Source organism: Euleptes europaea, chromosome 1 (assembly GCF_029931775.1).
Source record: "Euleptes europaea isolate rEulEur1 chromosome 1, rEulEur1.hap1, whole genome shotgun sequence".
Lineage (NCBI taxonomy): Eukaryota > Metazoa > Chordata > Lepidosauria > Squamata > Sphaerodactylidae > Euleptes > Euleptes europaea.
The window spans coordinates 172,578,796-172,605,034 of NC_079312.1; the positions used below are offsets into that span (position 1 = coordinate 172,578,796).

General features: G+C 46.3%; 1 protein-coding gene across 1 annotated transcript in view; it reads right to left on the reverse strand.

Annotated features, from left to right (window-relative positions):
• Window positions 1-3,346: 3,346 nt before the first annotated feature.
• PIN1 (peptidylprolyl cis/trans isomerase, NIMA-interacting 1) overlaps window positions 3,347-26,239 on the reverse strand; it is a 48,030-nt gene continuing 25,137 nt past the window's right edge. The window contains exons 3-4 of the mRNA XM_056859534.1: window positions 17,789-17,896; window positions 3,347-3,522 (exon numbers count right to left, since the gene is read on the reverse strand). Coding sequence (XP_056715512.1) covers window positions 3,413-3,522; window positions 17,789-17,896 — 218 coding nt within the window. The 3' untranslated portion in view covers window positions 3,347-3,412. The remainder of the gene's footprint in view (window positions 3,523-17,788; window positions 17,897-26,239) is intronic.

Here is a 26,239-nt window from a genome sequence, read left to right on the forward strand (position 1 = left end):
TGCATAATTTTATAGACCTCTATCATGTCTCCCCTTAGCCACCTTCTTTCCAAGCTAAACAGCCTAAGCGTCTTAACTGCTCCCCATAGGACAGTTGCTCTAGTCCCCTAATCATTTTGGTTGCTCTTTTCTACACCTTCTCAAGCTCTGTAATATCCTTTTTTTGGGGGGGGGGGGTTACCAGAACTGGACACAGTATTCCAAGTGTGGTCTCACCATAGATTTGTACAAGGGCAGTATGATATCAGCAGCTTTCTCTATTCCTCATCTAATTATGGCCAGCATGGAATTTGCAGAGGCAGGGCCTTTTTGGCCCTGGCCCCGGTGGAATGCTCTGCTTAGTTCCGCAGGGCTTGTAACACAGAGCTATTCCGTCAGGCCTACAATTGAGGACAGTCACAGGCAATATCAGTGCTGGCCTCTTTATTCCCCACCGCCACTTTTACCACTGATGCTATGGGGGGTGGGCTGCCGACTTGGTTTCGACATTTTTTACTGCAGCAGGCACTATATTAAATGGCGACCATGTGTTTTAATAATTCAGGAGACTGTATTTATGGTTTTAGATGTGTTATTATTATGGATATTTGTGGTTTTAATGTTGTTACCTGCCCTGCACCCATCCTTGGCCGGGAAGGGCAGGTTAGAAATTTGACAAAATAAAAATAAAATAAAATCGGCAACTGCTCGTGCACATGCGTTCTATGCGGCGGCTCCCACTATGGAAAACAGTGTTGCGCTTACCTGTTAACTGTTCTTCATCGAGAGGCCCTCCGTGCAGGCATACATGGGAACTGTGCATGCACAGGCCAGCCATGGACTCCTACTGGAAAGCTTCTTGATGAATCTAGCCTAGCGGCTACAAATGCTTCCCCCTCCCCCCTGTCGCGCACCAAGACGGAGGAGTGGGGGAGCATCCTTCCCTCAGTTCTGGTGCAGTGGTTAAGAGCAGTGGTTTGGAGGAGTGGAGAACTGGGTTTGATTCCCCACTCCTCCATGAGCAGCGGATGCTAATTTAGTGAACTGGGTTGGTTTCCCCACTCCTACACATGAAGCCAGCTGGTAGAGAAAGTGGTAAAGTCAACATATAAAAACAAACTCTTCTTCTCTTTCTGACGCCACGGTTAGGGGACACTGGTCAGCTTCATGTGTTCTCTGGTGTTTTTGTGAGTCTCTTCTGCCTGGGGCCATTAGGAAGACGACCACGCTTCTATCCTTTCACCAAATGGAGGGCATTCTTGTGGAGCTGGGGTGTAATGGATCAACTTGCGAGAAGATCTATTATGGATCCTGTGTTTTTTTCTCCTTCCAGTCCTTCAACTCCAGCCCCGCTGAATTGTAGTTTTACTAGGAATCATTGTAATTAGACTCCAATTAATCATTTTTGTAATCCGCTTGAATAACCGAATAGCTTTATTTGACTAAACATCTTTGTGGTTAGATTCAATTATTGTTATCGTTCAAACGTTCTCATATTTTGTAACTGGTTTATTAACTGACTGAATGCTTCTATCGTACCCGTAATCCACCTTGTGTCCCACTGAGAAAGGTGGACTACAAATGAAAATAAATAAGAAGAGTTGGGTTGTTGTTTTTATATGCTGACTTTCTCTACCACTTAAGGAAGAATCAAACCGGCTTACAATCACCTTCCCCTCCCCACAACAGATACCCTGTGAGGGCTGAGAGAGCTCGAAGAGAGCTGTGACTAGCCCAAGGTCACCCAGCTGGCTTCATGTGGAGGAGTAGGGAATCGAACCCAGTTCTCCAGATCAGAATCCACCGCTCCAAACCACCGCTCTTAACCGCTACACCATGCTGGCTCTTATTTATACCCAAGGAGTTCCATTTTGCCTTGGAGGCCAAATAATACATAAAAGAGCAACATATGTACAGTCTTGCAGTAAGTCAGAATGGGGAACATAAGGAAAGCCCTGCTGAATCAGACCAAGGCCCATCAAGTCTGTTCACACAGTGCCAACCAGGTGCCTCTAGGAAGCCCACAAACAAGCCACAAATCAATCTCATAACACTGGTGATGTTTAATTGGCGAGGGTTTTTATTTGTCTTGCATAAGAGAACTGGAACACTCTCTCTATACATATATATACACAAAGCTTGCTTGCAGACCAAAGAGAAGAACTTGGTGGGGAATCTTATTGATTTTACTAAACAGAAAGCAATGCAGCGTAACTGGAAAACAAAAAAAACCAGTGACTTTACAATGCTTTTCTTTTTTCAAACCACGCATGGATCATGACCTGCCTCTTCTTCAAAAACAAAAAAAAACCAAACAAACCTACAGCTAACAGCCGTCCCTCAGGAGGGCGCTTGAACAACAAGAACCACGCACAGGAATGGTTAAATGCACAATTCATCCTAAGGTAATTTTTACAGTGGTAAAAATTTCGTTATACCCTTGGGGGGGCGGAGGGGAGGAACCTGCACGAGAGAGGATACAGACGGTTGCCTCTTTCGCTCATCTTCAAAAGGCATTGACGGATTCCTAGTCGACGAAAAGCCAACGCCTGGCAGATGAAAGAAAAAAAACTCCGTTTGGACGCACTCTGGCGCACATACCGGAATCCTGCGCATGCAGGCTTCCCCATTCAATGGAGGGGCAGCCCCCCCCCCCCCGCTGGTATCCCTCACCTGTACAAATGGGAAAGCCTTTGTGGGCAGCCAGTTCTCTATGTACAGAGCCATGGCTCCATTGGGGTTCAGAAAAAAAAAATTAGGTACTTATTCTGAAGGGAATTCGCTGGAATTCGCTGGGCTGCGCTGCAGAAGAATTGCTCTTGTTAAAGCATCCAAGAGCGATTTATCAACGATCAGCCAGTTGGAAAAGCAAATGCGGCTGAATCCCCGGGGAGGTGAGCAAGTTGTGGGGGGCTTTATTACTTTTTTAAAAACCAAAACGAGGAGGGGGAGCTGGAGGGAGGCGATTTTCATTCTGTCTAAAACACCAAGAGCTAACTTTTGCCACTATCAGTGGAGCCCCGCAATAAATAACTCTATTGTAAGCTGGATGCGGGGGCGAAAGCATTGAAGTATGACCTGGTAGCACAGACGTCTCTCCTGAATGGGAAGAACCGTCAATATCAAACTCAAGCGGCCGTGGATTTATTTTTTCCTTAAAAACATCTTCCTCACTGGGCCTGTGGAAGATGCTACCATCTCTTCGTTTTGATTGTGTGTTTTTTGTCCTCAGCTAACCATGCATCTCTACGGGGGAGGGGGGGGACATTGCATTGAGGTGCAAAGGAAGGTATTGACATACGGGGGAGGGGGAGCTAGATATGAAGTTTGTTCGGGGGATAGAGAGCGCGTAGAGGGTTGGAACCAAGGTTCTCTTGCTCTGGTATTTTTTCCCCACCACCCTTTCTTTTCCAAGCGGGTCGCCAAGGCACTTTCACTCCGTACGTAGGATGATATGGATCCCTGAATCTGTGAATACTGGTCCGCTCATCTCGCCGGTCCTCAGTGCGAACGAGGCGTCTTCAAAAGGTTTTTGCATCTGACCTGCCAGACGAAAGAAAGACAGCCGTTAAGCACAGTGGTGTGGCAAAGAACAGCGCGTTCTGGGCTCCCTGGTTCCCTTGAGACGCCCAGTGAGGATTATGGAGGCAGGGGACACAGCGAGCTATGGAAGTGCTCGTCGGAAAGCTGGTTGGACACTAGAACAAGTAGCCAAGAGTTTGCGTGACACATGTGTGTATAAAGTGCCGTTGGGTCACAGCCGACTTACGGTGACCCCAGCAAGGGCCTTTCAAGGCAAGCGAGAAGCAGGGGTGGTTTGCCATTGCCTTCCTCTGCAGAGTCTCCCTCGGTGGCCTCCCTTCCGAGTACCAACCCTGCTTAGCTTCCGAGATCTGACGAGACTGGGCTATACCATGCTGCCTTCCCTCCCATTGTGCGACACAGGGGTTGTGAAGCTGTTCTTTTTGTGTGTGGTCATCCTGATGCAAAGTTCAAAGTATTCCCAAGGGTGTGACTATCCATGAAAACCAGCTGGGTGACCTGGGAGAACAGCCAATTATTCATTCTCTCTCAGCACTGGGCAAACATTCTATTGGTACCCCCATACAACATTTTCTGATCAACCGCTAACACATTAAAATTTTTCTAAAGAATGTTCAGATCACTGGGGACTGGGAGGACGGCCTGTTTTGCAGAGAGCACGCCCACCCTATGTTTCCCTGCCTGAAATACCCTCCAGTACTTGGGGGGACAGGGATGATGACGTGGTAACAAACATTCCCATCTAAGCACAAACATTTGTGAGACACCAAACTATTGGTAAAGCCCGGACAGGGTGAGTGTTTTAGCACCCAGGCTTCTAAATCCCACGTTCTTTAATTCTATGGGATCACAGATAAGAACATAAGAAAAGCCATGCTGGATCAGACCAAGGCCCATAAAGTCCAGCAGTCTGTTCACACAGTGGCCAACCAGGTGTCTCTAGAAAGGCCACAAACAAGACGACTGCAGCAGCATTGTCCGGCCTGTGTTCCACAGCACCTCATATAACAGGCATACTCCTCTGATACTAGAGAGAACAGGTATGCATCATGACTAGTATATATTTTGATTAGTAGCCATGGATAGTCCTATCCTCCATGGACATGTCCACTCCCCCCTTCAAACCTTCCACGTTGGCAGCCATCACCACATCCTGGGGCGGGGAGTTCCACATTTAACTATGCCCGAATAACTCTCCCACCAGCTAACTTGTGCCTTCTCTTTGCCGCAAAACTCGTCTGCGTAATCCAATGGGTAAACTGGGTCTAATACAGGGGTGTCAAACATACGGCCCGTGGACCGGCCCCGGCCCCTTGAGCACTCTTATCTGGCCCGCGAGCCAGCCACCCCCTCCAATTCCAATCTGAGCTGGCAAGGCATGGCCCGGCCTAATCAAATGACATGTCATATCCGGCCCTTGTAACAATGGAGTTCGACACCCCTGGTCCAATACATCGCAGCACAACGAGCAGGTGGAATAAGATGCACCCCTCCGAACTGCATGTAGTTTCTACTTTGGGATGCTCTACTTTGGAATATCCCTACGAGCAAAAAGCCAGTACATCCAGGACGGCAGTTCCAACCCAGCCGTCCACCCACTGTGCTAGCTTTCTACCTTCGGGAAGCCCTTTTACATAAGCATTCAAAAAGGTAACCTTGACGCCACTCTACCACCTCTACGTGCAGCACAGTGAATGTGCAGTTCTTGTCCTCTCCATGCAGCTGCTTGCTCTGCCGAACATTGCCAAAAAATCGCCCAGGCAGAGGAAATGCCATTTCAGTGCTAGCTCACGACAGTAAACCGCAGTAGTGATCGACAACTTCAGGATGGGCTCCCCCGTTGGATAAGAGGGGCTTTTGACCCTGGATGGGGAAACCACGGCGACCGGCTCCCCCGGGCAGACAAACAACTCCGTCTTTAATGTTTTTTCTTATTCTTCTTCTTACGCTGAATCAGACCCCCTCGGTTCATCAAAGTCAGTGTCGCCCATTCAGACTGGCGGCAGCTTGCCAGGGTCTCAGGTGGAGGTCTTTCACATCACCTACGACTGGATCCACTTAACTGGAGAGGCCGGGGATTGAACCTGGGACCTTCTGCATGCCAAGTGGCTGCTCTACCATTTAGCCATGGCCCTTCCCCAAATTAGTATCTAATCAGTACTTTAAGAATGTAAGAAAAGCCATGCTGGATTAGACCAAGGCCCATCAAGTCCAGAAGTCTGTTCACTCAGTGGCCAACCAGGTACCTTAAGGAGGAGGAGGAGCAGCAGCAGCAGGAGAAGAAGACTTGGTTTTTATATGCCGACTTTCTCTACCACTTAAGGGAGAATCAAACCGGCTTACAATCACCTTCCCTTCCCCACCTTCCCTTTTCTTCTCCTACTCCTGTGAGGTAGGTGGGGCTGAGAGTGCTCTTAATAGAACTGTGACTAGCCCAAGGTCACCCAGCTGGCTTCGTGTGTGGGAGTGAGGAAACCAAACCGATTCACCAGATTAGCATCCACCGCTCATGTAGAGGACTGGGGAGTCGAACCTGGTTCTCCAGATCAGAGTCCACCGCTTCAAACGGCTGCTCTTAACCACACCACCATGCTGGCTCTCAACTACACAAACGAGATGACTGCAGCAGCATTATCCTGCCTGTGTTCCTCAGCACCTAATGTTATAAGCATGCTCCTCTGATCCTGGAGATAATAGGTATGCATCATGACTAGTATTCATTTTGACTAGCAGCCATGAATACTCTCTCTTCCACGAACATGTCCACTCCCCTTTCCAAGTTGGCAGTCATCACCACATCCTGTGGCAGGGAGTTCCACAACTGATCTATGTATTGTGTGAAGAAATACTTCCTTTTATCTGTTTTGATTCTCTCACTCTCCAGCTTAAGCAGATGACCCCACGTTCTGGTGTTATGAAGAAGAAAAGCTTCTCTCTGTCCACTCTCTCTATACCATGCATAATTTTAGACCTCTATCACGTTTCCCTTTAACCACCTTCTTTCTAAGCTAAACAGCCCCTGGGCGTTTCAACCGCTCCTCATAGGGCAGTTGCTCTAGTCCCCTGATCATTTTGGTTGCTCTTTTCTACACCTTCTCAAGCTCTGTAATATCCTTTTTTGGGGGGGTTACCAGAACTGGACACAGTATTCCAAGTGTGGTCCTTGTGTATCTATTAAAGGGCAATTGTTCTACCAGGATAATATATGTTTCTGTAATATATTTTCTTTAAAAAAAAAAAAATCTATTACAGAAATCAGAAGGAGATTGAGACTCGGAAGGGCAGCCATGAAGGAGCTAGAAAATATTCCTAAGAGTAAGGATGTGTCACTGGCAACCAAGATCAAGTTTATTCTTGCCATCGTATTCCCTATTACTATGTATGGGTGTGAAAGCTGGACCATGAAAAAAGCTGATAGCTAGAAAGTAGATTCCTTTGAAATGTGGTGTTGGTGGAGAGTGTTACAGATACCGTGGACTGCCAAAAACAACAACAGTGGGTTATAAATCAAATCAAGCCTGAACTGACCCTATTAGCTAAAATGACTAAACTGAGGCTGTTGTACTTTGGTCACATTACGAGAAGACAAGAGTCACTGGAAAAGACAACCATGCTAGGAAATGGCGAAGGGGGCAGGAAAAGAGGAAGAGCCAACAAGAGATGCATTGACTCTATAAAGGAAGCCACGACCCTCAGTTTGCAAGACCTGAGCAAGGCTGTTAAGGATAGGACGTTTTGGAGGACAATGATTCATAGGGTCGCCATGATTTGGAAGCGACTTGATGGCACTTAACACACACAATAGATTTTAGTCGTTCCTCTACCATTTTCCTTCTGAAATTCTCTTGCATGCTCCAGTAACCAACGTAAATCTGCAATATGATCTCTAGTGCCTCTTCCTTTTCTGAATCCAGCTTGAACATCAGGCATTTCTCGTTCCATATATGGTAACATGACAGCACATAACACACACTACCATTTCTGGTTTACTGCCAGAGACAACTCTCATTCCCAAGTACCTCCCTGCCTTTGACAGTTTGCTTTTTCTTGCCTTCTTCCAAACTACAGACTTGCTCTAGAGTCATCCATGCTTAAGCCTATTCCCACACCTCTTTTCTGGACCCAGCTTCAGACAACAGATCAAGGCCCTGCTCCGTAGAGGCCGCAGACGGCCGCCGAGAACACAGACCGAAAGCTGGGGGCACGGAAACTCCCGAGCAAAGAACAAATGGTGCTTGCTTTCAAACGAGAGAGATTTCAAGAGCCTGCAGCTCCCAGCTCGAAATAATGAGGCTCTTGACTATGGCGGAAGGGGATCCTCTCCCGCGGGAGCCTCAAGCGCCAAGAGCCGAAAGGACTCAAGAGGAACAGAACCAACAGGGAGGGCAGTTAGGCCTCCAGAACTCAGCACCGGCTGTCTCTGCAAGCCCCAGGCGGCCTGAAAGTGCAGCATGGATCAGGTGCAGAAGACCCAAGTAAATCTCGTGTAAGTTTATGACCCTTGTCTGAGAATGGCGAGCCACCGCTGTAAGGGGACGAGAACAGAAAGCTCGGAAATAGGAACAGAAACTCGCAAACTGCGTGACGGATGAATCTCTGGCAGGATTTTTTTCCCCCTCCCTTTTAAAAAGGAGGATGTTTGGGTGATATACTCATCTTTTTGAGGGCTCTGCACGAACCCTGCACCGCAGATGTATCACGAGCCTGAGAAGGCCGGGCAGAATTTATGCGTTTTACTGGCGGCTTTAAATCCATCCGTGCCTCTTCCCCTGGCTGCGGCTCCAAACTTCCTCTTCCAAGATTAGTCACTGTGGCTTTGGCCTCCCCCCTCCCTCCCCGACAAGCCTTATTCGCAAGAGGACTTGAGAGAAAGGGACATTCATCCTAAGGCTTTAAAAATCTCAAGAATATGGTTGCTCAGGTGACTAAAAACTGCACCCAAGAATAAGATTCCTGCTTGGGCTTAGAGGAAAGTCAGCACCCGCATACGTGAAATGGTTTCTTCAGAAAATGATACCGGTATTTTTTTATTTACAGTCTGCCTTTCTGACAGGGACTCAAGGCCAATTACACATAGCGAGTCAGCACTACCAGCAAAATGGGACATTCGATGAACCATTCAAAACAGAGGAAAGGAAGTATTTCTTCACACAACGCATAGTTAAATTGCGGAACTCCCTGCCCCAAGATGTGGTCATGGCTGCCAACTTGGAAGGCTTGAAGAGGGGAGTGGGCATGTTCATGGAGGAGAGGGGTATTCGTGGCTATTAGTTAAAATGGATACTAGTCATGCTGCATACCTATTCTCTCTAGTATCAGAGGAGCATGCCTATTATATTAGGTGCTGTGGAACACAGGCAGGATGGTGCTGCTGCAGTCGTCTTGTTTGTGGCTTCCTAGAGGCACCTGGTTAGCCACTGTGTGAACAGACTGCTGGATTTGATGGACCTTGGTCTGATCCAGCACGGCCATTCTTGCGTTCTTATATAATGTATTAGGGTTATAGAGCGGTTCCTCAGTGGAACAGGCATCCTCAGGAGGTGGGAAGTGCTCCTTCCCTGGAGGTTCTTAAGCAGAGGCTCGATGGCCATCTGTCAGAAATGCCGATTCTATGAACTTAGGCAGTTTATGAGAGGGAGGGCATCTTGGCCATATTCTGGGCACTGGGGGTGGGTGGGTGGGAGGTAGTTGTGATTTTCCTGCATTGTGCAGGGGGTTGGACTAGATGACCCCAGTGGTCCCTTCCAACTCTATGATTCTAAGTCTGGAACCACCTGAAAGAACTGAAGTATAGCATAAGTGTTCACATGACACATCAAGTGGTACAGAAATTACATAACAGGATCCTACTTGCAATAAGCTATACGCAGCAGTATAGACCCCAGTCCTTAATCCTCTATCCAAGCGAGTTTGTGAACTATTTTGTACTGTCCAGCCTTATTACCTGTGCAGAAAAGCCCTCTTTGCAGAAGGCCAGGAGAGTGGGGACTTTGGGTCCCCACTGGATGAAAGGTGGGGTACAAACGATTTTTAAACTATAAATGAAGTGTAAGGTCCTTGAGTTGGAGACAAAACAGGACAAGGAAAGGGGGCAGTGGAACTGGAAAGGAGGAGGAGGAAGAAGAAGAGGAAGAGGAGGAGAAAGAGGAAGAAGAGTTGGTTTTTATATGCTGACTTTCTCTACCACTTAAGGAAGAATCAAACCAGCTTACAATTACCTTACCTTCCCCACAAAAGATAGGTTGTCCCCACAACAGGTAGGTGGGGATGAGTGTGACTATCCCAAGGTCACCCAGCTGGCTTCAGGTGTAGGAGTAGGGAAACAAATCCAGTTCACCAGATCAGCGTCCTCTGCTCATGTGGAAGAGTGGGGAATCAAACCCAGTTCTCCAGATCAGAGTCCACCACTCCAAACCACCGCTCTTAACCACTACACCACGTTGACTAGGAGACATAGCATTCCTGTAGGAGTTGAGCAGGGTGAAACCAAAGGGTAAAGGATGCGAGTTCTAGCAGGCTACCTCTTACCAGATATTTAGGGTGGTATGCACAGAGATGCATGTCAAATGGCGATTTGAGACACCCTACCTCGATCTCGAGAACATGTCCCTCCGGCCCCTCTCGCTTTTTCTAAATTGGTTCTCTCTTTTTCAAAAGTCAGTTTTTAACGCTCAAACCAAGATATCTTTATTCCAGGCTGACAGAAAAACAACTTTTGTCTCCCCTGCCTGGACTTCAAAAAAGCCAGAAAAAGGAAACGTCAACTTCCTGCAAATTTCTGAAAAAGATAAATTGGAACGCTCGAGCCATTTCACCTCTTAAAGTAACCGGGATCCATAGTTATTAATGGTTTGCAGATACCCCCCCCCCAAAAAAAAACCCAGAGAAGGGACATAAAGACGGAGACTGAAGCCAGCCTCTTTGAACAGTGAAGCGGCTGCTGTGCTGCTAGTGCCACCTAGTTGCAAGAGGGACTCCAGCGGCTCAAACAGAGCCGACAGATTGTAAATGAGACCAAACTACCAGGCCCTGGCTGTGCAGGATTAATGGCCGTTTCATTACTTCCCGATCCATAAAGTGCCAATACTAGCAACCATCCTTTTTCTTTTCTTTTTTTTTTCTTTTTCAAGGAAATATCTGACTGACCGAGGACGGAACGGATGACAAGACAGAGCGATGCGTAGAAATAACGGCAAATTAAAAACAAAAACAAAAAAAAACAGCACCTCTGCGCAAATCGAGATCTGAATTCTTCAGGGCCAAAAGTTGGAATTAAATAAAGTTAGCGGTGCCTTGGCAAAGTGGGCTGCGCACGGCCGTCACCACTCGGGGGAAGCAACAGTTTCAATTTCTTCAAGCCAGGCTCGTGGCGTGGGGAGATGCTGACAAGCTATCTATGAACACACACACATGAAGGTGCCTTCTACTGAATCAGACCCTTGGCCCATCAAAGTCAGTACTGTCTACTCAGACTGGCAGCAGCTCTCCAGGGTCTCAGGCTGAAGTCTTTCACATCACCTACTTGCCTAGTCCCTTTAACTGGAGATGCCAGGGACTGAACCTGGGACCTTCTGCATGCCAAGCAGATGCTCTACCACTGAGCCACGGCCCCTCCTGATTGGGCCCGAAGAGCAGTAGGCTCTGAACTTATGAATTTCTAACCAGCAGAAATAGTCTGGCAAGGAGAAAGTTCTGGTGAAGGATATCTGGAAGAAGCAAGGTTTTTTTAAACAACTTTAACATGGCAGCGTCCTCATGGCGGCCAAGAGGGCGTCATCACTTCTTGTCGAGTCCTAACTCGAAGTTTGCAAAACTTTCGGTGTCGAAATAATCTCTCTTCAGATTACTTTGACATACATTCCTGCAGGACACCACTTGACATGCATCTCTGTGCATACCACCCTAAATATCTGGCAAAGGGTAGCTCACGTGTGAGACGGCAGCGTGAAGTTGCTGTCCCCTACGAACAGGAGTTATGTATTCGAGCGCTGGTCCACAATTCATTCCCAAAAAAACAAAAACAAAGAAACACCAGCCCTGCAGGAATGTATGTTGAAGTAAGCTGAAGAGAGATTATTTCGACACGAAAAGTTTTGCAAACTTCGAGTTAGGGCTCGATGAGAAGCGGTGACGTCCTCTTGGCCGCCACAAGGACACTGCCATTTTAAAGTCGTTTTAAAAACATCGCTTCTTCCAGATACCCTTTAACAGAACTTCCTCCTTGCCAGACTATTTCTGATGGTTAGAAATTCGTAAGTTCAGATGAGCTTTCTTATTGGCGAGATTTAACGCCCTAGACTCAGCCAAGACGCAAGGGCCACACAATAAAATTATTGCAGAAGAACGAAAATGCCCATTTTGTCCGGATAAAATGGACTCCCTAGCCCACACTGTTTTAGCATGTCCACAAAATAATATTGCACAAAATAAATATATCACCCCTTGGGTAAAACTGCTAAAGACATTTTCTGAGAAGCAGATACCGTGTTACCTGCTGTCAAATAGCTCAGTCAATTGCATGAGAGATGTGGCAACTTTTCTCTTTATAGAGTCAAGACAAAAATTAATTTCATTTCCCCTTTTTAAAGTGTGAAGTGGTTGATGGATAACCAGTGGCAGTTAAATCTAGGGAAAGGAAGGAAAAATGCCGCAAAGGCCTGATCACGATCAGGGCCATAGCATGGTGCCCTTGTCCCCCCCCCCCCAGCTTTTCAAGTGCCGAAACAGCCCCATGATGGCAGGGTGGGGGGTGACTGTTTTGGCACGTGATAAGGCGCGGGAGAGGGGCAATAGAACCTCAGCCCACTGCTCTGCAGGCCCAATCAGGATCAGGCCCTTGCTGCCTTTTAAATGGTGGCAGTCTCCTGGTGGTAGCCACGAAGACGTCACCACGTCGATGACTTTGCCCCATGGATGGAACTGCTGCTGAGCAAAGGTTTAAATCCCCAACTGCAAGGTCACCGAGGCTCATTTAGCAGGCTGGTTTGGCAAAAGAAAAGGGCCTGTTTATGTGTGAAGCTTAGGAGGATTAAATGTTGAAATGAACCCTTTTGGTTATTGTAGAGATAATGAAGCCGTTCGACACTTAGATGCCACCCATAGCAACTTGTACTCTGACATTTTTCGGGACAGATAACATCAATCGTTTGAAGACCATTTTGTGACCACATCATAAGCTAGAGCAGGGGTGTCAAGCATTAAGGCTTGCGGGCCAGATCTGGCCCCATGAGAGCTCTCATCCGGCCCGCGAGCCAGCCGAGGCAGCCACCCCACACACACACACTCTTGATCCGGGCGAGGCATGGCCCAGCCCAACCAAGTGACATTTATGTCATATCCGACCCTCGTAACAATTGAGTTCAACACACCTGAGCTAGAGCCTTGTTAGTAACCAATCAACTGGTGACTGGCAATTACTCCTATTATAGTAAACTACGTTGTGTGCAACCTGCTGTATATGTATCATGCATTGTGGCTGATTCATTTTAATTCTCACATATACCGATCCAGTTCTTATGTACCCTGTGGTCCCTATTATTTCTGCTTTTTATACTTTGCACTGGGGATGTGCCCCTTGTCGGTTTGGGAAGTCGTTTGCTACAAAACACACAGCGGAAACCAACAGCAGAGGAAGCTGTGTCTCAGCTGGTGTGAGGCGGTAGAAAGAAAGCTTAATCTCTTGGAACGAAGGGAAGATAGACCTTAAGCCATAACATACGGCGGAGATCGTTCACGTCCCCCGTTATCTTTCTGGGAGCCGACATATTGATGGCCGCAGCGTACAGCCTACTGTTCCCTGGCACACGAGAAACTTGGCGGTCGCTTTATTCCACAGCAAAGCCCCCAGATGGCCTGGACTTCATTCACCTCAGAAAAGCTCCCCTTCTGACGCTCCTCCCGTTTTAAAAAATGGACGGCAGGAGCAGTGACCGGAGAGCAGCTCTTTGAGCAGAATGCACGTCGTAACAGTGCCTTCTTGGAACCCAGTGACTCGCTCTTGGGTTTGGTTGCTGCCAGTTGATACACAGCCAAGAACGGAAGAGAACAAGGCCCCAAACTGGGAATGACTGAGGCGTTCAAGCCTTGACTCTTCCCCTGACATAACAGGGGAGGGGTGTGGCTCAGCGGTAGAGCATCTGCTCGGCATGCAGAAGGTCCCCGGTTCAATCCCTGGCATCTCCAGTTAAAGGGATTAGGCAGGCAGATGATGTGAAAGACCCCTGCCTGAGACCCGGGAGAGCCGCTGCCGGTCTGAGTAGACGATACTGACTTTGATGGACCAAGGGTCTGATTCACTATAAGACAGCTTCACGTGACTTCCGACAGGGAAGCTTAATGGTCCAAGTCTGAGGAAATCCTGCCGCTAACAACTTTCGGGACATCTGAGCCAATAGTAAATATCCCCCTAGGTGTTGCCCACAAATCAGCATTCGCTGCCTGACAAAATGCACTGTCTTGAAATGATATCCCAAGATACACTGCTTCTACATGCCCCAGCTCTTGTAAAAAGGGCAAAGAGTAGGTGGATGGTGACCACATTGGGGCACTCATTGGAGAAAGAAGAAGATGGCTTCATGTGTACGAGTGGGGAAACCAACCCGGTTCACCAGATTAGAATGTGCCACTCATGTGGAGGCAATAAAATTATCTCCCTGCCGATCTGCCATTTTGTTTTGGCGGGAAGAGATCCTTTTAATTAAACTACCCCTTCTATACCTCCTAAAGGACAGAAAACTAGAAAGAGTAGTATCAGATAAGAATAGTTATTAAGGTAGTTAAAGAAGAGTAAAAGTAAGGCTTTTCTAATCCTATGTAGCTGAGAGCTGCGAAAGGCTGCTCTCCCGATCAAGGCAGGAAATAGAACTGGCAATAGGGGGTGTTTACCCTCAGAAGCCAGGAAAAAAATTAAATATTAAATCCTGCCTCCCGAGCTAAGAGGAAAAGGAAACACCCATCTTGAAGATGCCCTTTGTCCCTCTGAGCCAAGAAAGAAGATGGCTTCATGTGTACGAGTGGGGAAACCAACCCGGTTCACCAGATTAGAATGTGCCGCTCATGTGGAGTGGAGAATCAAACCCAGTTCTCCAGATTAGAGTCCACCACTCTTTACTACTACACCACGCTGGCTCTGATCCAAAAGATCCAAAATGCAGACCACTTCTGGTCCCAAGTGGTCCAGATAAGGGATACTCAACCTGCATAAGGCAGCTTCATGTGTTCATTTCGTCTTCACAACCCCCTGCCCACGTAGGTGACGCCGAGGGTGAATGGCTATCCCAGATCAATTGGCAAGGTTCGTGGAGGAATGGCAATTTGTGTGGGGGTCTCTCCACTCCTAGCCTAAGCACACTAATAACTATGGCCCGGTGGCTTTTCTCTGTGAGGTGAGGAGGTCCCTGCCATAGGGTGAAGGGGTGTCACAGCATCCCAAAACTGTCACCAGACCTGAGCTGTCTGAAGTCGATGAAGGGGGACACCTCCATGACAGAAAATCTTTTACAATAAACAGTGCAAATTATTTTTAAGCGTATTACGTGGGGTTTTCCCCCAGTATCTTAATACTGGCTTTGTGTTTCTCCAAATTATGTTGTATGATTAATTGCCTAAAAGTGTACTGTCACCTAGTAAGCAACCTGAGTAAAAACTTTTAATAATGATCAATTTGGGGAACTGGTTCCAAGCTTCTAAAAGGACAGAATTAGAAATGCTTAAATATATATACTATACATACTGCATTGATATATACTGCACTGATAAATAAAAAAGACAATGTACAATTCATGGGTGAACGGGAGGCATGGAGGGTTCACTGTGAAACTGAACTTCAACTGGGGGAATTTAAAGGTTACTCATTGATCTAATCCATTTTTCAAAGATATTGTTGAAGAAATGTGATACATTAATTTGTTTTTAATTTTAAATAATTTCTTTATTACTGTATTGACTAAAGAAACTATATTTAGTTATAAAAGACAATATTAGGATTAGAATTTTCAATACAAAAGAGCAAATAGATTTATAACAAGATGGAGGAAGATGAAGGGGAAGTTTTTTTATATCTACTTAATAACAAAAGATATATTTTCAACAATAATGTTAATTTTTTCTTTTTTTCCTACTGACAAATTGTATATATTGTTGAAATGTTTTTTTTTAAATGTTATGGAAAAAAATAATAAAAACTGTTTAAATATATATATATATGTGTGCGTGTGTGTGTGTGTATACACTATACAGTGTATGAGAATATTCTCTATTTAAACACTGTGCTAAAATTGTGCCTTTTTACAATTCTTTGTTTCAAAATTCATGAGCAGCAACTCAGAAAAAAAAATCACACTCTCCCTTGCAAGGTATAACTTAGCCCTGGTGTGCCAGGTTGCCTTCTCCAGTAACTTTAACGGCAACGCTGTTAAGGCTGCAACTGTGTATTTTGTCTGTAGCGATGACTTCAAAGAGTGCTGATAAACTAGCAGCTGATCTTGCTATTGTATGCGGCCAAAGGAAATGCCATCCTTATAGCTCTGTATGGATTTTTAAACATGGTTTTGTTACCCTTCCAGTGACGGTAACAATACTGTTACATATGTGTACAATTCTGAACTCTTATGTATTTAAGATGACAATTGTGGCTTGACTTCTGTTTTGATTTTTAATTCCTTTCCCCATACATCCACATCTCCATTTATCTCTGGCACCATGTGATTGTTTTTGATTTCTTACTATACACACAGTGGCTACTTAAGGTATGATGAGACCGCAAAAGAAACCACTGGGCAGCAATGAGGTACACCTACATAACAAGAATAAATATTCCACTGTAGCAAAAAGGGAAGGGAAGGAAAAAAGAGCGGGTACCTTCCTCCTAGGTCAGTGTCAACAGGACATTAAATGCATCAGGTGTGTGTTTTGTACATTTGGTGGGGGTGGGATGCGTTTCCACAATGAACCATCTGCCTGGCATCATCCGGTAATGCCTCCACTAAGCACACGGCGCTGGTTGAGCCTCAGCCCAGAGCTGTTTTTGAGAATCCTCCACTTCTTCAAAGCCTCCGTACTTTTCTGCAAGCGCCCCAAAACACCGTCGCTAATTCAGTTTGGAAACCTCTCCGCAACACAGCTGCTACGGAAGCCCCAGTCTTTCCCTTTGCTCGGCTCTCCTGATAAAAGTGTTGGGGGAGGGGGAGATAAGCAAGTCGTGCAACATCCCCCCCTCCTCTGAATCATCTACAACAGTTTACTTTTCTCGACGTGTTTCCTTCCTAGAAGGCATCCATGCAAAAGCAAATTCCAGGCAGGAAGGAGAAAGCACGACGTCGCTTTTCCCTACATCCCACACCCCTCCAACACACACACACACACACACGCACACAGTTGTGGAGCACGATGGGTAGCCATGTTTGTCTGTAGCAGCAGAAAAGAGCAAGAGTCCAGTAGCACCTTAAAAGACTAAATTGTGCCCCAGGATGTGGTGATGGCTGCCAATTTGGAAACCTTTAAGAGGGGAGTGGACACGTTCATGGAGGACAGGGCTATCCATGGCTACTAGTCAAAATGAATACTAGTCATAATGCATACCTATTCTCTCCAGTATCAAAGGAACATGCATATTATATCAGGTGCTGAGGAACACAGGCAGGACAATGCTGCTGCAGTCATCTTGTTTGTGGGCTTCCTAGAAGCACCTGGTTGGCCTCTGGGTGAACAGACTGCTGGACTTGATGGGCCTTGCTCTGATCCAGCAGGGCTTTTCTTATGTTCTTATGTAACAACATTTCTGGTAGGGTAGGAACTTTCATGACTCACAGCTCATGAAGAAGAAGAAGAGTTGGTTTGTATATGCCGACTTTCTCTACCACTTAAGGAAGAATAAAACCGGCTTACAATCGCCTTCCCTTCCCCTCCCCACAAGACACCCTGTGAGGTAGGTGAGGCCGAGAGAGCTCTAAGAGAGCTGTGACTAGCCCAAGGTCACTCAGCTGGCTTCGTGTGTAGTAGTGGAGAAACATATCCAGTTCACCCAATTGGCCTCCGCCGCTCATGTGGAGGAGTGGGGGAATCAAACCCGGTTCTCCAGATCAGACTCCACCGCTCCGAACCACCGTTCTTAACCACTATACCACGCTGGCACAAAGTGAGTTGTGACTCATGAAAGCTCCAACCCTACCAGAAATTTTGGTACTCTTTCAGGTGCTGCTGGACTCTTGCTCTTTTCTACTTGTGCGACAGTAAGGCTTCGGCCTTGTCGAACTGTCGCTGTGCTTACCCCTTCCGAAAGCACCCAGGTCTCCTCCTGCCTTAGCTGAGCTGCAGTCGCTGAACTGCGACGCGAGGGATTCGAAGTCTTCCCCAGATTTGATCTTCTGGATGTAGCCTGTTGGCGAGACGAAAAACAATGTAAGGTTACTGCCAGGAAGCTTAGAGGACAACCCTTCTTCATGACTCACATCTGATGATGATGAAGAAGAGTTGGTTTTGATATGCCGACTTTCTCTACCACTTAAGGAAGAATCAAACTGGCTTACAATCACCTTCCCTTCCTCTCCCCACAATAGACACCTTTTGGGGTAGGTGGGACTGAGAGAGTGTGAATAGCCCAAGGTCATCCAGCTGGCTTCGTGTGTAGGAGTGGGGAAACAAATCCAGTTCACCAGATTAGCCTCCGCCGCTCATGTGGAGGAGCGGGGAACCAAGCCCAGTTCTCCAGATCAGAGTCCGCCACTCCAAACCACTGCACCATGCTGAATATAAGGGAAACCCATTGAGAGGTGTCACTCCCCCCACCTCCACTAATGTTGCTTTCTACCTAATGGGGTGTTTTACCAAAATGAATCTTAACCACTGAAGAAATCTGGTGTGGAGGGAGACTTCTGTAGTCCCCCCCCCCACCACAAATCCCATTCGTTCACTACCCTTTAATTTACCCACAGAGGCTATGCCAGGCACACTTTCCACAACAATCTGGACTCTGGACCAGCTGGCTCCCATATTACCAGACCAAACCACCCATGTTTGAAATGGGACGGCTCAGGGGTAACAGCTTGGATCCCAACCTGCTTGGCCTCCCACACTCTATCCTGGCAAGTCCGGGATTCAGTCCTCCAGGCCCAAGATGATTCCACCAAGTGCTGGACGGGGCACTGTCATGATGCAGAGGCAGGCAATGACAAACCACTTCTGAACGTCTCTTCCCTTAAAAACCCCACCGGGAGTCACCCTAAGTCAGATGTGACGACCACAAAAAAGGGGACACATGACTGGTAAATACAACCTTGCAAATAGAAGGCCAGAACAACTAGTCCACACACACTTTAAAAAGGTTCCCTACCTGATCACCTGCAGCAGATTCTTAGATGCCACAGGAGACCAGGCTATGGACAAACCAGTATAAGAACATAAGAAAAATCCTGCTGGATCAGACCAAGGCCCATCAAGTCCAACAGTCTGTTCACAAATTAGCCAACCAGGGGCCTCCAGGAAGCCCACAAACAAGACGACTGCAGGAGCATTATCCTGCCTGTGTTCCACAGCACCTAATATAACAGGCATGCTCCTCTGATCCTGGAGAGAAGAGTAATGCATCATGACTAGTATCCATTTTGACTAGTAGCCATGGATAGCCCTGTCCTCCATGAACATGTCCACTCCCCTCTTCAAGCCTTCCAAGTTGGCAGCCATCGCCACACCCTGGGGCAGGGAGTTCCACAATTTAACTATGCGTTGTGCGAAGAAATATTTCCTTTTGTCTGTTTTGAACCTCTCACCCTCCAGCTTCAGATGACCCCGCGTTCTACTATTAGAACTATACTATCTATTTTCTCCCTCTCCACTCTCTCCATACCATGCATAATTCTATAGATCTCTATCCTGTCTCCCTTTAACCGCCCTCTTTCCCAGCTAAACAGCCCTAAGCGTTTAAACCGCTCCTCATGGGGCAGTTGCTCTAGTCCCCTGATCATTTCGGTTGCTCTTTTCCGCACCAGTTGTAATTCAGATAAACAGCACAAAAAAGCCAAGACACGCTCACAAGCCTCTCGACAACTCCCTGCACCCACAATGGAGTTTTGTTGAATGCAGCAACACCAGGAGTTTGAATTCTCCAAACAAAAATATGAAAGGCAATGATGATACGCCTGTCAGAATGATGCTTCCCAAGAGATCCATTTAAACAATTCCGGGCTATAATTATGTTCATCAGGTACAGCACGTCTGTTCAAAGAAATTCAATGAGGCTCAACTGTTTGATTGGGGCTAACGTGGGCACTCATACAACACATCCTTTAGTGGTGGTGGGGTTTTGTACGGGGGGCTCACGGTTTATAATTTCACCTGTTCATTTTTAGGAGGATAACAACCGACTGCCCTCGCCGAGTCAACAGTATCAATCTCTCTTCATGCCCCGATCGAGCCAACACGCACACTGCCAATTTTAAATAATTATATGCAAGCGCCTATGACCTTTACGGCAAATGATGTTTATCAAGGACAGATGGAGGTGTTGACAGAAAATAGATTTCCCCCCCCTCTTCTGATCGTAGCATTTCATACTTGGGAGAATCAAAACAAAAAAATACAATGATAATAAAAGTGACGAATGAACGAATTCCTAACAGGCTTTATCAACCTCGCAGCAGGATCGTTAGATCAAATAAGTTTTAATCACATCTTTCCCTCTGTCCTTAAGGTGACACAAAAGATTAATCTAACCAAAAAAAATTATCTGATAGCAGAAGGACTGTCGTCTCCGGGTCTATCAAACCGGCACTTCAATACATTCCAAACATCGCTTGGATATAAGAATTACATCTGGATCTCATACGGAACAAGATTAAAATGTCTCTCTCCATAACCTTATCAGATGATGGAGGCTTTCTATTTGCGGCTCCTCACGACAACTTTTCATTTATTTGGACTTCTACCTGAAAAAAAGATAGCACGCAGAGAAAAGCCGGCATAGGAACTTCTAATTGAAGATGAGGTTCTGGGACGTCAGTTGGCAGATAAGAACCCGTGTGCTCTGAATTCACATTAAACTTTTAATGACGGCAAGATAACCAAGTTCGCACAATAGAAAGGAAAGAGTCAATGTTCTGATACGGCTTATGATAGCACGCCATCACTCCATGCTGGCAGACTTTAAGAAAAAGAAGAGTTGGTTTTTATATGCCGACTTTCTCTACCTTTTAAGGAGAATCAAACCAGTTTAGTCTCCTTTTCCTCTCCTCTCCCCACAACAGACACCTTGTGGGGTAGGTGGGGCTGAGAGAGTTGTGACTAGCTCAGGGCCCCATCTGGCTTCATGTGTGGGAGTGGGGAAACCAACCCAGTTCACCAGATTAGAGTCCACAGCTCACATGGATGAGTGGGGGATCAAATCTGGTTCTCCAGATTAGGAGGAGGAGGAGGAGAAAAGTTGGTTTTTATATGCCGACTTTCTCTACCACTTAAGGGAGACTCAAACCGGCTTACAATCACCTTCCCTTCGCCTCCCCACAACAGATATCCTGCGAGGTAGGTGGGGTTGGGAGAGCTCTGACAGAGCTGTAACTTGCCCAAGGTCACCCAGCTGGCTTCGTGTGTAGGAGTGGGGAAACAAATCCAGTCCACCAGATTGGAGTCTGCTACTCATGTGGAGTAGGGAATCAAATCCAGTTCTCCAGATTAGAGTCCACCGCTGCAAACCACTACACCACGCTGGCTCAATACATCCAGTTTTGTATCCCTTAAATACATCCATTTGGAACAATGCTTGGCTGCTTGTATCGAGGTCATGCCAACTTTGGGTAAGCTTTAAAAAAAAACAACTAAGTATTGCTATATTTGGCCACAATGGGTAGCCGTGTTAGTCTGTCTGCAGTAGCAGAAAAGAGCAAGAGTCCAGTAGCACCTTAAAGACTAACAAAAATATTTTCTGGCAGGGTATGAGCTTTCGTGAGCCACAGCTCACTTCTTCAGCTGTGGCTCACGAAAGCTCATACCCTGCCAGAAAATATTTTTGTTAGTCTTTAAGGTGCTACTGGACTCTTGCTCTTTTCTATATTTGGCCAGTTTGACATGACTATCATCTTAAAAAGACAATTCCAAATTCCTCCTGTCCAAAGGAATATAACTATTTGTCTCCTGCCTAGCAATCTAGTGAGCCCTGTGGCGCAGAGTGGTAAAGCTGCAGTACTGCAGTCCAAGCTCTGCTCACGACGGAAGTTCGATCCCGATGGAAGTCGGTTTCAGGTAGGCGGCTCAAGGTTGACTCAGCCTTCCGTCCTTCCGAGGTGGGTAAAATGAGTACCCAGCTTGCTGGGGGTAAAGTGTAGACAGCTGGGGAAGGCACTGGCAAGCTACCCTGTAAACATAGTCTGCCTAGTAAACTCCGAGTTGTGACACCACCCCATGGCTCAGTAATGACCCGGTGCTTTCACAGATGACTACCTTCACCATTTTACCTAGAAATCTAAACTCAACCTTTTTATCATGTTCTCCAGCATTACCCTGCTGGCTGGCCAAACAAATCCAGAGGTGAAAATTAGATATCCTGCTCTTTTAAGACTCATGAATTGGTCAACATCCAGAGTGCTTCACATAAATCTGGCTCAGTGAGCAGTGAAAAGAACCCCATCCTCAAATAAGGTTCTCACCCTGACTGCTCAAAAATCCCACCTCTGGCTGTAGCAGGAAAGAGAAAGAGTCCAGTAGCGCCTTAAAGACTAACAAAATTTCTGGCATGTTATAAGCTTTTATAAGCATAAAAGAGCGAGAGTCCAGTAGCGCCTTAAAGACTAACAAAATTTCTGGCATGGTATAAGCTTTCGTGAGTCACAGTCCACTCCTCGTGAGCTGTAACTCACAAACGCTCATACCCTGCTAGAAATTTCGTTAGTCTTTAAGGTGCTACTGGACTCTTGTTCTTTTCTACTGCTACAGACAGATTAACACGGCTACCCATTGTGATCTAGCCACCTCTTGATGTCACTAAGATTTGCAAGGCATTAAAGCAGCCACATTGCAAGGGATAGACAGTCACCAGTTCCAAGTGGTTGAAGGTTTTTCCTTACTGAAAATATATATATTTTTAATATACAAGACTCTTCTGCAGCAGAGCAGATTCTAGTATTTCTTTTTTCGCTGGGACATGCTTATGGACATTGCAAACTTGTTTCTCATTTGGAAACAGACTTTGGGGGAAAATCAGACGTTTTGTTAGGAACCCATAATTGGATCCACCAAGGTTTATTTCAGTCTTAAAAAGCAGCTACCGGAAGAGAGCACAGTCAGTTCTGGAGAAGAGTTCTGGAGAAGAGGAAGGTAGCTCTTTCTTCTTGGGCCATTCCTATGATCTCCTCCTCCTTCATGGGTACTGTCTCTTTGATAGTCTTCCCTTATTGGTGGGAGGGGGCATCTCACTGGAGAAATTACACTGGGGAAAGAACTGCAGCAGAGCTTTGCCATTCATAGATGAGAGACTCATGGTTTCACTTACTGGCAGTCCTCGGCCAACCACAATGTGACCACCGCTGAACACGTGTCCCTCCCATGAGTTGGGAGATGGAGAGTTGGCGTGAGCACACTGGCCCTGCCCCCTGCCTCTGCACAACCTCTGGCTTCTTAGGACTATGCCTACATACGGAAGAAGCGTGCACAGTGGCCACCAGGCCTGGCTGGGTAACTCACATGCTAAAACCCAGCTGCCACACCGCAAGGGGGGTGGTTGCCTCGTATGGTTCGCGGGTCAGATAAGAGCTCTCAAGGGGCTGCATCTGGCTCCCGGGGCGTATGTTTGACATCCCTGAGCTAAAGCCTGTGGGGATAGGGTTGCCAACCTCCAGTTAGTAGCTGGAGATCTCCTGGGATTACAGCTGATCTCCAGCTGACAAAGATCAGTTCACATGGAGAAAATGTCCACTTTCGAAGGTGGACTCTACGGCACTCTTTCCCACTGAAGTCCCTCCTCTCCTCAAACCCGTCCCTCCTCAGGCCCACCCCCAAAATCTCCAGGTATTTACCAACCCAGAGCTGGTAACCCTATGTGGGGATGTGTTGGCTATTTGGATATCAGAAGTAGCACTCAAATGCTGCTTTTCAACGCGAGCCTTTAATAGAATGCGTACAGATTTCTCCATGCAATTTGCTGCAACCAGAAAACGTGCAGAAAACATAAATGCTGAAGTTGGGGAGGACGATGCGTCATTCTCTGCGCTACAGGGCTCACTCAGCCGCATAATGGCTGCCGTAATAATTTCTAGATTCACTCTATCCCCACCAACACTGTCACAATATGTACATTTTACTCTTCTGTGAAGCGGCAAGTCTATAGTTGTAAGGAAAGCTGAGAGATGAGGTCTATATATTGTTCTGTCGCCTTGACAAATGAGTGCTCTGGCAACAGCAAAAACCCTCCACAATGTTCAGCACTATCACAGGGGAATTCTGCTCCCGCCTGCCATCGTGTGAAAATACTGATAAACTGCAACATTTCCTAGGGATTCGAAAAGCAAGGCTACATATTAGGCAGCATGCAACTAAATGCACTCTTCATCCAGAAGGCAATTAGAGGACAGTTTTTTAAATGAATTTCCTTCAACGTGACACTGCATAAAACATCAAAATTAGAAACTGTGGGAAGGACTTCTATCAGCAGGGCTGTGCGTGTTTCACAAAATGGCTGGAATGCAGAACACACGCCAGACTCGGCTTCTTGGGAGGGGCTGTGGCTAAGTGGTAGAGCCTCTGCTTGGCATGCAGAAGGTCCCAGGTTCAATCCCTGGCATCTCCAGTTAAAGGGACTAGGCAAGGAGGTGATGTGAAAGACCTCTGCCTGTGACCCTGGAGAGCCGCTGCCGGTCTGAGTAGACAATACTGACTTTGATGGACCAAGGGTCTGATTCAGTAGAAGGTAGCGTCATGTGTTCATCTTTAAAAATTCAAGTTAGTAGCCCTTATGATTGCAAAGGTATGACTGAAAACAAGGGTAATGTCCAGTTAAATCTCTGAAGATGCTAGATGCTCTTGCTAGATGTTCAGCAGACACTTTCCCATGGCCAGAAGTTACAAAATTATGCAAATAAGAACCCACGCCAGAGGTTTGTAACCAGAAGTTACAAAATTATGCAAATAAGAGGCTTCTGACAATCTGCATAATTTATGGAGATTTCGGCTTTTCTTTTCCTAGCGTCTGATTACCTCGGTGCAAAGTTTCTCCCTTTTTAGCACAGGGAACACACGATCCTGCCTATGAAATTCCACAGGAGACGCAAGCTTCGTCTGAGAGAGACCTCGCAGCATTGACAAACGTCCGCTGATAGCAGAATGCACAGTCACGCTTCCCTGTTTGCCAAGCTCCTTGTGACATTTGAAGGGGAACATGCGCACGCTGTATCTCCATCTACAGCTGGTGCATTGCCCCTGCGCAAGGGCTGCTAGAAGCAAAAAATCGATGGTTCTCCTCGAGGATTTAAGATTGATTTAAATCCCACGACTTAATTCAAGGTTTTTTTTGTGTTTTTTTGCTTTGCCATTCAAATCCTTCCTGAACGTGCATACTAACTGCTGCTATAACAATTAAAACATATTAGTTTGCAATTAAATAGAGCCTTTCCCAGAAGCCCAGCCCTCCAAAGTTCAGCGGGACCTCCTTCCAGATAAATTTGTACTGAATTACAACCCTAGGAGCAGAATTCTAGACCTCTGATCGAGTTGTGCGAGTGCTTTATGGGCTACAGAATTGTGAGCTATGAGAAAATTATGACATTAATGGATTTTTGTTTGGCTCTCATCATTCAATACCAAGCGAGATCACTTATTTAAAGTTAAATGGTCTGAACTTTCCAGAAGAAAAGGTTGGCATTCCTTCACATGGTCAAATGAAGCTGCCTTAAACTGAATCAGACCCTCGGTCCATCTAAGTCAGTATTGTCTACTCAGACTGGCAGTGGCTCTCCAGGGTCTCAGGCAGGGGTCTTTCACATCACCTACGTGCCTGGTCTCTTTAACTGGAGATGCCGGGGATTGAACCTGGGACCTTCTGCATGACAAGCAGATGTTCTACCACTGAGCACTGGCCCATCCCCACGAAGCATTTTCTATGCTGCTGGGTTGCCCAAGTCAGAAATATTCACCGTTTGATATATAGCTAGCTAGAGCACATAAAAAAAAGATACAAGCTCACACAGTGGATGAATCTGTGACATACAGGTCGAATCACTTACAACCTATTTACAGGGCTTGAAGCAGAGGTGTGGGGTACTTAATTTCCCCCTACATAGAACGGAACCTTGGATACTCACCATGAAGATTCCCTCTGCTCTAAGGAGAGCATTAAAATTCCATAACATTAACACTTAATGGTTGTCATTGCCAATATAATATTAGGCAAGTTTGCCAGTTTCAAAGTTGAAATTAATGTTTTTCATGGAACCATTCCTTGGAATTGCGTAGGAGTATGCACATTTTACTGATTTGAAAACCAGGGTGGGGTGGGAAGATAAAATCACAAATACAGATATCCAAATTTGTTTAAAAAAATCAAACTGTGAATTCATCTGAGCGACTATGCAGACAAACTTCTTATTTATATATCTCCTGTCTCACTTTGGAAGAGAGATAATAATCACTAGTCCAACATGGATCTTACAAATACCTCCATGACCTCTGTGGACAAGTTAAATTCTAATAAGAACATAAGAAAGGCTCTGCTGGATCAGACCAACGCCCATCAAGTCCAGCA